This window comes from Armigeres subalbatus, chromosome 1 (genome assembly GCF_024139115.2).
Source record: "Armigeres subalbatus isolate Guangzhou_Male chromosome 1, GZ_Asu_2, whole genome shotgun sequence".
Taxonomy (NCBI): Eukaryota; Metazoa; Arthropoda; class Insecta; order Diptera; family Culicidae; genus Armigeres; species Armigeres subalbatus.
Window position 1 is genome coordinate 95,410,067 of NC_085139.1, and position 14,847 is coordinate 95,424,913.

General features: G+C 38.0%; 1 protein-coding gene across 1 annotated transcript; it reads right to left on the bottom strand.

The window, feature by feature from the left end:
- Positions 1–9,484: 9,484 nt before the first annotated feature.
- Positions 9,485–11,760, bottom strand: LOC134218149 (uncharacterized). Its single transcript, XM_062697036.1, has 2 exons — positions 11,614–11,760; positions 9,485–10,954 (listed from the first exon to the last, which is right to left on the bottom strand). Exons 1-2 carry the CDS (start codon positions 11,758–11,760, stop codon positions 10,130–10,132), a joined length of 972 nt encoding a protein of 323 aa, XP_062553020.1. The 3' UTR covers positions 9,485–10,129.
- Between the last annotated feature and the right edge of the window lie 3,087 nt (positions 11,761–14,847).

Consider the following 14,847-nt stretch of genomic DNA (forward strand, 5'->3'; position numbering starts at 1 on the left):
TTTTATTTATGCCATCGCTCGATTTTTTGGGCACGAGCAGGATAGGCGAATTGAAAGGAGATGTTGACGGACGAATTGTGTTTTCTGTCAATAATTTGTCTATCTGTTTATCTATTTCTTCTCGGTGTACTTCCGGAATTCGGTAATTTTTGGTGTAGACTGGTGTTTTGTCGTTAAGTAGAATTTCTTGCTTATAAAAGTTATTGCATGTTAGACTATCCTGTTGAAGTGCAAAAATATCACAAAATTTTGTACATAACTGTGTTAAGCTTGTTTTAGCCTCATTTGGAACACCTTCTAAATCGAGTTCATTAAGTAAGTTTACTTGCCTGACTAAAGTTTGGCGTTCGGATGATAGCATAACATGTCACGTTCTCTGTTTCAGCTTCAGTACTCGACTGCTCGTGTATTTCGCTTACCATATATCTTAAAGGCTACTTGCTCATGCTTGCCCAAACTCAAGCCACCAGCGATGTTTCCAAAAACAATTTAATTACAACCATATGACCCTGCAGCGTAAGCATAGCTGCGCCCATGCGGAAGGCTAAAAACAGTTGTGCTTATTCAACAGGCAAAAGTGTGTAAACAAGAGAAAGGTTCGAGGCGACCTTGTAATGGAATTTTATGACCTACTGAGAACGGAATGTAAACTATAAATTTAAGGCTTCGTTCTCTAGGATTGAATTTCAAGATGTTAATGTGAAACAGATTTGAATAAGGCGAAAGATGTAAGGGATGCTACACCATCCCCCTTTGAGAAGGAATGCCCAGAGCGTTCCGATAAAAGTTGCTGGCTTGAATTTGAGATAACGTTGCTATAACTATTATATTTTTTTTTTAACATTTTTCCTGTTTTGATATTATTTTTAGTGAAGTTTAATTAATCTATTTTTATGAACTTCTTGTATATCTGATTTTTCATTTTTGATTTTAACGTTTGGATGATTTATTTGAACCACTGTATATGGTCCTTTGTAAACTGCATCTAATTTATTTCGGTTTTCATTTGTAATCATTACCTTATCATTTACTTGAATTTCGATGGGGTTACTATTCATGCCTTGCTTTTGAATTCGTTTATTTTTCTCCTTTTCTATTAAATATTTGGTTTTAATTCTAGCTGCTTGCAATTTTTGTTTAAGTTCAAACTGATACTGATCTAAATTATAAATTGGTTCTATTGCTTTTGGATCAATTAGGCTTTGAGGAAGAACTGCTTGATGACCGAAAATTAGTTCAAATGGAGTGTATTGAAAATCTGGACGTGGAGTCGTGTTGTAGCAAAATGAATAATAAGGTAACCATTCATCCCAATCACTATGTGATTCATTGACAAACTGTCTTATATATTCATTCAGGCAACGGTGATTCCTTTCAAGACTTCCAATAGTCTGTGGGTGGTAAGGTGTTGAGATAGATTGCTTCATATGTAATAGTTCAGCGATTTTGTCAAAAATTTCGTTTTTATACTCGGTACCTTGATCCGTTCTAATGATTGAAGGTGTTCCATATATCAAAACGAAACTTTCCACAAACGCTTTAGCTAAAGTTTCTGCTTGTTTATTTGGTATTGCCTTGATGATTATATATTTGGATAGGTCGCATTGTATTGTAAGTGCATACCTATTTCCTGTATTAGATTTTGTAAATGGTCCAATTGTATCCATGGCAATTGAATCGAAAGGTTTATGCGGTGTGGGTGTTAGGACAAAATTTTCGTTTGTTTTAACTGTGTGTTTGTTTTTCTGACAACTTGAACATGTTTTGACAAAATCAAAAATAGATTTCTTCATATTTTTCCATGTGTATTGGCACCTTAACTTTTGATAAAGTCTGTTTGAACCAACATGGCCTCCAATACACGTATTATGATATGATTTAATTATGTTTTCTATTTGTTTTCTATTTGTTTTCTATTCTTTGTTAACAACCAACTGTGGTGGTTGATAAATCAAGATGTTTAAATTCTTCAATTCGTTGTTACAAGCTTGCTTGAAAGTTTGAATATCAGTTATTCGGAAGATTTCGTTAGTCAACGCTAGAGCTAACAACTTTACCTTCAGCTTATTTGCAATTGCTTCAATTTGTTTCACGATTTTACTTAGATTCTCATTTACTTCGGATAGCTTTGTGTGGATGATTGACGCTTGAGTCAACTCCCTTTTATAGCTTTTATCCATTATGTTGATTAAAATGCCATCTCGTGTGGCTGAGCGCTCAATGACTAATTTAGGAAGGTTGTATGTTTCATAGTAGTTGAGTGACTCTCGGATGTTGAGGTGATCAGTCTCTTCATTGCCGGAATTCACTTGTATGTCATTATCGGTATTATTTTCATTTTTCTTTGCTGCTGCTCTTGTTTGTACCATAAGAACAGACATGTCTTTCAAGACTTCGGTATCAACTTTGATTCTAGACAGAGCATCAGCTCCAAAGTTTGTCTTTCCAGGCACATATTGTACATCGAAATCAAACTCTTCGAGATCTACTCTCATTCTGGTTAATTTAGAAGAAGGGTTTTTCATTGAAAACAAATATACTAACGGCCTATGGTCTGTTTTCACAGTAAATTTACGACCGTAAAGATAGGGACGAAAATGAGTAATAGCCCAGTGAATTGCAGTGAGCTCTTGCTCAATAGTTGATTTATTGGCTTCACCTTTTGTGAATGCTTTGCTCGCAAACGCAATTGGTAAGTCAATATTATCATACTTTTGAGTAAGGACTGCACCACATGCAATTTTCGAAGCGTCGGTTATCAGGGTAAAATGTTCTTTAAAATTAGGAAATTGTAGTATGGTAGGTGATACTAATTTCTTTTTCAGAGAATCGAATGCAAGTTGGCATTCTGAGGTCCAATCAAATTTTACATTTTTCCGTAATAGTTTGTTGTTCAAAGGGTAGGCAATCTCTGCAAAATTTTGAATAAATCGTCTGTAATAGTTACAGAACGCGACAAATCGACGAACTTCGTCTGCATCTTTCGGTGTGGGATAATTTTCTATTGCGGAGAATTTCGACCTATCTGGTTGGATGCCTTTTTCAGAAATATGATGACCCAAATACGTAACGTCTGATGCAAAGAAGACACATTTCGAGGGATTAAGTTTCAAGTTATGTTCTCGTAGTTTGGTAAACACGCATTCCAGGTTTTAAGGTGATGACTGACGGAACAACCCATGACAATGATATCGTCAATGTAAAGAAACGCGCACTCTGGTGGTAGTCCACTGAGCGCAATCGTCATCATCCTCTGGAAGCTGTTAGGTGATATGTTCAATCCGAATGGTAGGCGATTGAACTCGTAATGTCCATCAGGACTGGAGAAGGCTGTATATCGTTTTGACTTATTGTCGAGCTCAATTTGATGAAACCCGGACATTAAATCCAAAGTAGTAAAATATTTTGCTCTTCCAATGTGGTCTAGGATTTCGTCAATGCGTGGAAGTGGGAATTTATCCGGTATTATTTGTTTATTGAGCTGACGAAAATCAACGACTAATCGCCATTTCTTTTCGTCAGTGTTGGATTTTTTGGGCACCAAAAGAATTGGTGAATTAAAAGGTGAAATGGATGGTTGAATAATTTTATCATGAAGCATTTTGTTCACTTGGTTATTTATTTCTTGCCTGTGAACCTCCGGTAATCTATAATTTTTTATATAAACTGGATTACTTTTCTCCAAATGAATTTTTTGTTTATAAAAGTTATTCGCTGTTAGTGTGTCATTTTTCAATGCGAAGATATCATTAAATTTTGCGCATAAGTCTCCCAGCTTCCGCTTGACTTCTGGCAATGAGCTTTGTAAATTAAGTTCATTCATTAACTGTTGAACCCTATCGTTGTCATTATTTTCATGTTTATCTAGCGGTAATGTGGAGTAATTTCTGATTGGTACAATTTTCAAAACGTCAAAATTATGTGGAATTACTTCGGCTTTATTATTAACATTTACAAATTTTACATATTGTGCCTCAGGACCAACTATGGTATTGGCGCAGAACACTCCTGGTCTGATTTGCTTGGACAGAATTACACTGTCTTCCTTTACGTGGGATAATTTTAACTTTTTGATGACTTGACACCTTGGAGGAATAACTATATTACCATTAAATTTATCTTCTATTGGTACTTCAAATCTTTTTCGACCAATTTCAAATGTTATAAGCCAAGTTTTCAAACAAATATTGCATCCATGCTTGGCTAAGAAATCCCTTCCAAGTATACCATCTGTTTGAATCGGAAATGTTTTGTAACAACTTGGAAGTTATGTGGTATGGAAGTGTTATCAATTATTATGTTCGTGGGCGTGCTTCCGATAGTTTCAATTTTCCCATCGGTCACCCCTTTAATGGTGCACTTTTGTTTAATATATATTTTTGGAATTCATTTAACAAATTTTCTTTAATTATGGACACATCCGCACCAGTGTCTACAGTTAAATTTACAGGTTTCTCACACATATCTAGTCTAAGTTGAACGAAATTGAGTAATTTAAGTCACAGTTAAACACATTTACTCCCTGTTTGGAAATGTTGTCTCCCCGTTGCTTTGTCGTGCCTCGGCTTGGGGATTTTCCGAAGGCCCTCTGCCGTTTTCCGAAACATACACGTTTCGTTGAGGAGGAGGTCCACCTCGACCTCTGCTCCCACGAGATTGATTATTACCATACCGCCGATGAGTGTTAAAATTTTCGTTTCTGCCATCTCGATTTTCACGGTTTTCACTATTTTGTGGGCGATCATGGTAGCGCTGATTATTTTGGGTGCGATAATTATAGCGTCCACCACGGTAGTTTGAATTATGGAATCGATTGGACTGTTGATTTCCAGATGCTTGCCATCTAGACTGATATTGTCTAGGGTGGCTTCTTGCATACTGTACTGTTACCACATTTGAGCTCTGAGGAGACTCTTCAAGAGTTTTGTTAATTGCTTCTGTAATTGATTTAAACTGGCCCGCTTTAATAATGATGGAAGTTTTTCGTCTTTCAGTCCCGCAGTTAAGTATTTAATTCCTTCTTTCGTAGCCATTGATTGAGCTACGGCCGTAGGAATTTCTTTCGCTATATACGCCGCTTCAAGTTGCATTGTTAGTTCTTCTACTTCCTTAGTGTATGCAGCGATATTATTTCTCTGATTACAAGAGGACAATTTGGCAATGATAGTCTCGGAGGAATCGGTGACGACACCTCTTTTAGTTTGGTGATGATTGCATCAATAGTTGCAGGTGCTGCCGGGAAAGCATGTCTTGCTCGCCCTTCCAATTTTGTTAAAACAATGTTAATTACCGTCGGTAATTGATCTGCTTTTGTGGCAATCTGTTTGACGACTTCAAGTGCGTCCAAAAATTTCTCAGTTTACTAGGTGTGCCATCGTACGTAGGCAAAAGTGCGGTTACAGTCTTGACTGTTTCTATAAGCGTTGCCATTTTGCAGATTTGGTTAACCGATAACTAATGACAATAAGTTTTCCTAAGCTTTTAATGTTATATCAGGTTTATCACCCAGGTTAGCTAATTTTTGTTCAATAGTAAGCTGCAATTCCCCAGTTATCGACCTTTCTATTTTTCTAATTTGATCAAATGTTCCAATAGCAATAGTGTTTTCAATGGCGATTAATTCATTATTTATATTATTTCTAAGAGTTTGAACTTCCGCAAGTTTATTCAGTAGTGTACTTCTGCGATATTTCCAATTAGGAGCTTTTCTAAAATTCGTTTGAATAATTTTTAATTGAGCTAAATTACATTCTATTATGTCCATTACACTTGAAATCGCACATGATTTTTAGTTTGGGTATATAATCTAGTAATCAATTCAAGGTTGGATCCACTATTTACATTTCAAGATTCACAGTACCTTAATTTACCGCTCGCAGTGTACAGCACATCATCAGCAACGTCGTCTATAGCGCTGGGTCATAGCGCACCGATCTCCAAAATCCACGGGTGTTGATGACAATTTGACTCTTCCTTGGCCAATCTTCGTCGTTCATAATCAGCTCTTCCTTCGCCTGTTTCTTGTTGTTGATGATATTTTGGCACATCCCTGTTCAATCTTCGTCGTTGCGTATTAACTCATAATTGGCTCTTCCTTCGCCTGTTTCTTGTTGTTGATAATAATTTAGCTCGTCTTTGGCTACAGCACTTCACTTTTGTCTAATACTCGTCTTTATTGAACTTAACGCACTGCACTATTGTCTATATGTACGTTGGTTTTCGTTAACGTTACACAAAGAGTTTAGTTTTTGACATTGAGAGTTTTTATGTTCGTGCATAATTTCTGCATTACACCACGTTACTAGCGCTCAAATTATTGAGTCGTATTTCTCGTTGCACTCTATCTTGTATTTTTGCGTTTGTGAATTTGCCATGCATTCTTAAGCACAGGTACGCCAACAGCACTACTAGCAGAATCACTGCTGTTCCAGCGACGATACGTATTTCGGTGGTGCTTACTTCATTGTGGGTGATAAATGTGTCACTAAACCAGCCCATTTCGATTGTTCAATTTTCGTTGGGCAAAGAAACAAACACTTGCTCGATCCGTTTCACCGTGTGTGCACTGCACTGCCACTTAGGTTTGTTCACCAATAGTAGTTCAACTTTGCGACTTTGATTCGATTTCACTTTTCAGTGGCTAAGTTAATCTATCACTATTCACACTTTCAGTGATCTCTGTCACGGTATGCCAACTAAAGTTTGGCGTTCGGATGATAGCATAACATGTCACGTTCTCTGTTTCAGCTTCAGTACTCGACTGCTCGTGTATTTCGCTTACCATATATCTTAAAGGCTAATTGCTCATGCTTGCCCAACCTCAAGCCACCAGCGATGTTTAAAAACAAAATTTAATTACAAAAATATGACCCTGCAGCGTAAGCATAGCTGCGCCCATGCGGAAGGCTAAAACAGTTGTGCTTATTCAACAGGCAAAAGTGTGTAAACAAGAGAAAGGTTCGAGGCGACCTTGTAATGGAATTTTATGACCTACTGAGAACGGAATGTAAACTATAAATTTAAGGCTTCGTTCTTTAGGATTGAATTTCAAGATGTTAATGTGAAACAGATTTGAATAAGGCGAAAGATGTAAGGGATGCTACACCTGTTTTGTGGATTGACTTCATTAAATGTAAAAATGTCATAATTTTCAAAAGGTTCATAGCTTCTTTCAAACTTTTTACTTATTGTCGCTATTTCAGAGGTTGTGTTAATAATTTTTATGAGATGTTTTGTTGTGTTTACTATTGATTTTGCGCATAGAACATCTGGAAGAATTTCTGTAGAGTCCATGAAGTAGTTTCCATGGGGTTTTTCGGAATCAATGATTTTCAAAACCTCGCATCTCGGTGGGATTACAAAAAATCCATTCAGATTATCATGTATTGGAATCTCGATTTGGTTACCCGCAATAAATGCTGTAAGTAACCATGAGTCATAGTTTATATTACAGCGAAATTTTGTTAGGAAATCCCTACCTAAAATTCCGTCTGTGGGTATCGGGAACTCTCGATCAATTAATTGAAACTTATGTTCAATGAAAATGTTATTAGAGCATATTAGATTAGTAGTTATTGTTCCAATGGTTTCAATTTTTTGTGTAGTAATACCTGTAACTGAGCATACTTCGTTAATATTTACTAGTTCAGATGGTTTAATTATATTGGATTTAAGTATAGATATGTCTGCTCCAGTATCTACCAGTAAAGTACATACCTGGTCAGACGCGTCTAATTGAATCTTAATAAAATTTGTACATGAAGTGTTTATATTGAAACATGTTAACGTCTCGTTAGATTGGCTAGTGCCACTTGTGTATTGTGCTGAGGCGCTTGCTGGTTTTGTTGGGGACCCCCAACACTCTGAGATTGGGGGTTCGGTTGGTTTTCCGGCTGGGCATAGAAAACACGCGAGTGCTGATGGTGATTTCCACCCCGAAAATTATTTCCACCGCGATTACTGTGGCTGTTTTGATACGCATATCTACCACGACCTCGCGTTTGGTAGTTGTTTTGGTAGCCATGATTTCTACCATTATACTGGCCTCCACCTCGAAGAATATTTCCTCGAGCGTTACGACCTCGGTATCCTCCTCTGAATTGGTTGCTCGATGGGGCTCTGTAATAAAGCACCGTATTTGATGGTGGTGTTTTATCGTTTTCAATTGCCTTTGCTACCGCCTCGGCAAAAGTGTCAAATTTCCCAGCTTTAACAATCAGCTGAGTCTCTTTACATTTGAGGCCATTGGCCAATGCATTTGTGCCTGCTCTAGTTGCTAAACGAGCCGCAGTGACGGCTGGAACTTTTTCTGCGATATATGCATTTTCTAATTGGAGAGTTAGTTTTTCAAGTTGGTCGGTGAACTTAGCCAGTTCACCGGATTGTTTCTCGCCTGCAATTTTAGCCAGAAGTAATTCTGGTGTTTGAGTCGTAGCACATTCCGAATTCAAAGCATCTATTATTTCTTGCAATTCCAAGGGATTTTCAGGTACAGCTGAGCGGGCCTTTCCTGATAGTTTAGATAAAATGACTTGAATCGCAGATGCTTTGTTAACGTCTGTAACCAGAGCCTGTAGCGCTTGAATCGCAGATACGACTCTGTTAAGTTTTTCATAACTACCATCGAACTCAGGAATGAGTGTCGAGGCAATTTTGATAATTTCTAAAATCGACGTCATATCGTCTATTTCGTCGTCTGGGTCTGACTCTATTCCACTATTATCCTCACTTTCTACCGTTATTTCTACTCCTTTAGTTTCATCCAGGGATGGCTGTTTCATTCTTTGTAGAGCAAGTTCAATATCGTTTTTAATTTCCCGGTAACGCGTCACAAAAGTAGGATCGTTTTTTAATTCTTCGGTTTCCAAAATATGTAATTTTAATTTATTTTTAAGAGATATTAAAGTATTAGCATATTTTCCACTACTCTCAACAGAAAACTTAGATTTCTTTTTGATATTTGTTATGTTTGACCGAATAGCGTCCTCTAGTTTCAAATATTTATTCATCACAAAATTTAAATCTTATCAAGATTGTTGGTGGACATACATCCCTTTTTAAAAGCTTTACGTTTTACGCGTTTATTATTCCACTTGTAAATGGCAAATAAAACCTGAGCGATATTAAATACAATAATGATCCATAATTTGAGGTTGTGATCGTCGTGGAATTCTGAATGCTGCTCTAATTGATTAATTATATTCACGTTGCTATCGCCTGACACTGCTGTTTTAGATTGGGGCTTTCCCATTGTGTTACGTTCAATTTCACTTGTTAAAAATTAAAGAGCACGCTTACCGGCATTTGGTTCGGTTGCACCTTCGTATCTGTTCCGTGTTGTGATGAAATTGAAAACGCTGCCTATTGTTGAAGTGCGGTTGCACTTTTTTCCGTCCCTGCTGCCGGCCTCAGGCAGGGTCTCTGCTGCAGTTGATTAGTAGTTAATTTTTTTCACTAACGAATTTCTTCAGTTGCTTCTCGTGACATTTATTTAATTGTCTTTTGCATTGGGAATGTTTGGCGACGAAAATAACTGTTGCTTGATCATCCAATATTTATTAACACTGGCACTGTCACAATTGCTTCTCGATTTTTCATGGTTCTTTGCTTTGGATTTCCCGCATTATGTACATTGTCTCGTACTAATTTTGAGTGCTGAGCACACTGTAATTTTCTATGCACTTTTGACGCACTGGGGATTCACTGTCACATGACAATTTTGAAAAATAAATGCACTGCTTTGTGTTTGTTTCTTTGAACCAATGTTTGTAAAATTACAACTTTTTATCACTTTTGCTAATGGCTCTTTTGCCACAGTCAGCCATGTAATATACGTTTATAATTTAGGGAGTTCTTTTCCAATGAACTACACTCGATGACTTTACATCCATGATTGATTTTATTTAACCATTTTGACTTAAGCTAAACTCTTGTGACCTGGAGGTATTTGAAGTCATTATATATTTTGTAGCCAATCAGTGATCAATACATAAAACGACAAGGAGAGAGACATGATTAAAAGAGAATGCACATTGCAGCGTTAGCACGCTCATGTGGCATGGGAACAGCGCCGGTTGGAAACAGGCGTAGAACATTGACTTGGTAAATTGATCCTTTCGTTGGAAATTTATTATGCAGTACATCGACCATTATGGCACGGTCGATGACTGACGAGGGTTGAACAATTCTGACCCGGAGTGGTGCAATGAAGAAATATGGGACATGTAGAATTTTGACTCAGCAGGACGCAACAATTGCGATCTGCTTTAGTCGAACGAGAATCGATGACATCTGTGATGCAGATGCCACAACGGCGTGCAAAATTGTTGTTGTTACTATTCACACCTCTCTTCCAGTTTCCTCGCTGACGTTGGTTAAAGTTCTGATATCTTTTTTGGTTTGCGTTTATATTAAAAATGTGGTTGACATCGTTGCTTTCGGTATTATCCGGTAGCTCGTTAAGTTTTTGAATGGCTTGCTCGATTGTTGGAAATGAGCCAGCCTGTAGAACAATTTTCGCATTTTCTGTGGAGACGGTTTTAATCAACGTGTCCACGCCTGCTTTCGTAGCTATTTTCTTGGCAGTAACTTGTGGGATGCCCTCTTTAACGTATGTTCTTGATAATTGGCTGCAACGCGATTCAATTTCTTCGCAGTATCGTTGTCTGGCTGTTCCCCTTTTTATAGCCTTTAACTTAGGAAGAACCTGATCTGAGGTTGTTTTGCTGTCACAACTTTGGGTTATTAAGTCGATTATTTCATCGATTGATTTGTTTCCAATATCGGTAAGCAATGCATCGCGAGCCTTGCCTGAAATTCTCGTTAAAATGAAAAGTTTGAGTGTTGGGAGATTTGCTTCTTGTGTAACTGATTTTAAAAATATTACACTGTCTTTGAAACTGGACAGTTTTTCACTATCACCGTCGAATAGTAATAGGTAATAGTATCGATGCGGCTAGTTTCGCGTCGAAAGCCATATTTATGGGATGTTTGATGGTTACTTTTGTGGTATTTACTGTCTTGCTACGTATGACCTGCTTTATATAATCGATTGAATTTCTCGCTCTTTTTAGATAAGAAAATAGTTGGGTATCTGTAATTTCATTTTGCTTTTCAATCAACTCGGTTTCAATATCCTGAAATAATTTACAAGCGGCTTCAAGATTTACTTTTAATGTGTCTGATCCTGTATTTTTATTAATAGATTTTCTAAGATTTTGTTCGATTTTAAGTAGTTTATCTAGATTATTAATAAATGTTTCGCTCGGCATAACTCATATTTATCGGATCTAACAATTAGCAATTTTTAAATGTCACTATTAGCATATTTTATGTAGAAACACTTCGATTGGTTTTACTTATCTGTCGGGTCGCTTTCTATCACTTCGTTTTATTGACTGCCTTCTGCTGGCCTGGGCTGCTACGTCTGGATGTCAACCGGAAAATCTCCTTCGGTCCTTCCGTTCTTTGTTGATAATTCTCGTTTATAGCACATCAGCACATTGGTAGTTCGTTTGTACATAGTTCGACAATTTTTGTTCAGTTCTTGTTTGACGTTAGTCACATATTTCGGTAGATTTTGATATCGGGCGGATTTATGTATACACTTTGTACATTGTTCATTTGTATTTCTTTACGCGCCGTCTTCTCCATTTTTGCGTGTAATAGCTTATTGTGAATTTTTAAAGCACCGTACACGATAATCAGACCAAAAAGTCCCACCACAACTCCTGCGATGACTTTTACTTCAAGAGAGTCCATGTTCTGTGTAACATAGGTGTTACCAAAAAGGAACGACATTATTATTTTGTCCACTTTTCCACGTGATGCCAACTATTTTCGGTTATACTGTTAACACTTGGCACAGTTCTTCGACTCTTCGCGGCAACTTTACAACACTTTGATTTGTTTCGGTTCGGTTATTTTAACTTTGTCACGGTCGCCATTTGGCATTAACGGGACTTCGGATACGATTTGTAAGTGTCCGTGTAGACGGGTTGGAGTCTAAGTACCGAATGTCTTTATTGAAGTTCCATAGATTTAACGAAAGTTTCTTGTCCATGCTGCACGAGCGAAGCGAGTGTGTTTTGGAAACGCCGCCTGGGTCCTTGATACCCGCGGTAAAAGCGTTTACAGCTATCGGCTGCACAATGGCCGATGCTGCAGCTTCGTCATTGAAAGTACCTTGCGACACATAGGCAGCTGCAAGCTTACTTGCAAGTGCATTAATTGCATCACCGAACTCAGAAATACTCTCTTTCTTTTGTTTGGTGTTCAACATTTCATTCTGAATAGCTTGTGGAGAAATTTTTATTCCAAATTTTTGTTTGAGCAAATTTTTTGCTGCATCTACCGTGTTCGCGTTATTGATAGCACCATGAGCTGGGCCTACCAATCGAATCTTAATAAAATCAACTAAAGTCTGTTCTGCTACGGCAGGATAAGTTAATTTTAGATAATCCAGCGAGTCAAGAAAACAAGAAATTTTTGATTGGTCTCCATCGAACTTTTCAACAAGCTTAATAGCGACATTTAAATCGAGCGCTGCCATCGTAAATTCCTTTTCTAACTCACTATCTGTATTACTCAAGCTCTCCTCATCCAGAAGTATTGATAGGTTTTCAACTATGATATCTTCTCCTTGGAGAATTTCCATGCACTGGCAAATGATCTCCTTCAATCTTTTATATCTTATGAACAACACTTTTCTTACTTCTATATTTAGATTTCGGTTCCTCAAAATTGATCCTAACTCTTTCTTCAAACTCGATAGCTGCGCAACCTTTCGCTGCTTCGTTTCAATTTTAAAATTACTGAATTTTTTTAAGGCTTTGTTGCAATTTCAAAATTGCGTCTTCAATTTGGAAGAAATCTTCCATTCCGTTTTACACTAGTATAAGGCATGACTTACGTTTGATATTTTCTCGTTTTTCATTATTTTATTTGACCTGGATTTTCCCTGATTGTACCCTAAAAGAAAATATGTTCACTTTAGCTCAGTATTATTAAATTTTAATTATGGCTACTTCCCTGCTGTTTCTCGTTCCTCTTTGTGACGTTCCATTCCAGGGTGTCCTCTATTTCTCGTATCAGTGTGTTTAGGTTTTCCCTCACTTCTGTCCTCATGTTCCTTCTTACGGCTGCTGCTGCTGCTCGACCATACAGGCTCTCCACGATTTCCAAATAGGCTTTGCACTCCTCACTTTGGATCGTTGTCTTGATCCGGTTTAAAATTTTACATTTCAGCTCTGTTAACTGAATGTAGCACAGAGAAAACAGTATGTCGTCCTTTGTATGTTCATTCATTTTTTCACAGTTTGGAAACTCACAAATTGAGAAGTTTATAATTTTCTTATTTCTTGCACGTATCTCCTATTCAAGCTACCGCAACACTGTTCAGACTTTGCGCAATTTTCATTGCTCGTTTGCGCTCCCTTTTGTGGAGTAACTTGTACAACGTAATAGCTAGTTGTACAATCACTGTTACTAGAATTACGATTATCAATATTTCGTGATAATCTAACACTTCACCTTGTTGTTCCACCGTGTTTATTATCCGGATTTGGGGGTCGGCATTATGTACCACCTCAGATTTGGAGTTTGATTTACCCATCACAAAACATTTACAACACTTGTTTCACACACTGGCAGGATCGCCATGTTATATCTTATTTGTAGACTCCATGCTACAACCGATGAAGGGAGCAGTGATAAACATGAATGTAGAATGAACTGACTCGTGCGGGATACAGTTGGAAATTGAAATTGAATTTTATTTGCTTCTTTATGTGCGGTCCGTGCGGGCCGAACCTACGTGACCCTTTTTGCTGTGATCAGCATAAGTCGCGATCGTCTGATATGGACTCCGCGTTTATGCTGATCGTGCGTATCAAAAGTGGCATTTAGGCTGGTATCCACCACAGAGACTCCCTGAACCAATGGCCTCAGAGTGGGCACGCTCACCTCAAGCAACTCGCGGACAGGAAACTCTCGCAATCAAATGCAGGGTAACCCACAGAGCTTCACTTTGCGACACTTTATTCACTTCTGTCTTCTCTCTCTTAAAGCTAGTTAACCTGTCTTTAGAGCCCCTTTTCCTGGCAGCACTGCACCACTCCATTTCTTTCCATCCTCTTTTTTCCTTCCTTCTGTGGCCGATGACCCGGCAGCGAGCAACTTCGTTTGCTGCGGGCTTACCGGTGGTATCGCCGGGGTGGCCTGGGGATCTTCCTCGTTCATGCTTCGTTGTAACTTGATCAATAAGAAGGCCGATCGACTATCGGCAGAAACAATGCCGGATTAGGCCGACTAGGGAACCAGAGAATGACGGCGGTTTTTAACCCAATTAACTTTTTTTAACTCTATTCTTCAACTTTCAACTTTGTAACTTTGTAACATCCGTTCGCTTCGAAATACTTTGGAATAGTAACCGCAACCCATGACCTGTCATGACCTCCTTTTCCAGGTCAGTCACCTCGTCTCATAGTATCGACCCAATTACGCCACCCCTTAATGACTACTTAACAAAGGTGCTTCTGGTGCTCTGGTGTTGGGTTGGAGGACTATGGTGAGTGGTTGGATGCGGTCTTATAGGGTGGTGGAGGCTAATAATGCCCTGCTCTGCTGCAGTTGCTAAAGTATTGGGAAAACCTGGAAAACCTGGAAAAAAATTAGGTTTTCATAATAGCTCCGTTGAGTCAATTCTGTTTGAAACAATATTGTTTATAAAAGTTACCATTGCTAAATCTCGACGCACTTTCAGTGAATGAATATTGATGAGCTTACAACGAGCTACATATGATGGCAATGGAAATTCGGTCTACCTTAACTTTCGTAGTGCATTTAATA

Coding starts and splice junctions, on each gene's coding strand:
- LOC134218149 (XM_062697036.1), bottom strand. CDS start 11,760: ATGGACTCTCTTGAAGTAAAAGTCATCGCAGGAGTTGTGGTGGGACTT. Junction 10,955..11,613: donor AAGAAATACAAATGAACAAT/GTACAAAGTGTA, acceptor ACGCGAAACTAG/CCGCATCGATACTATTACCT.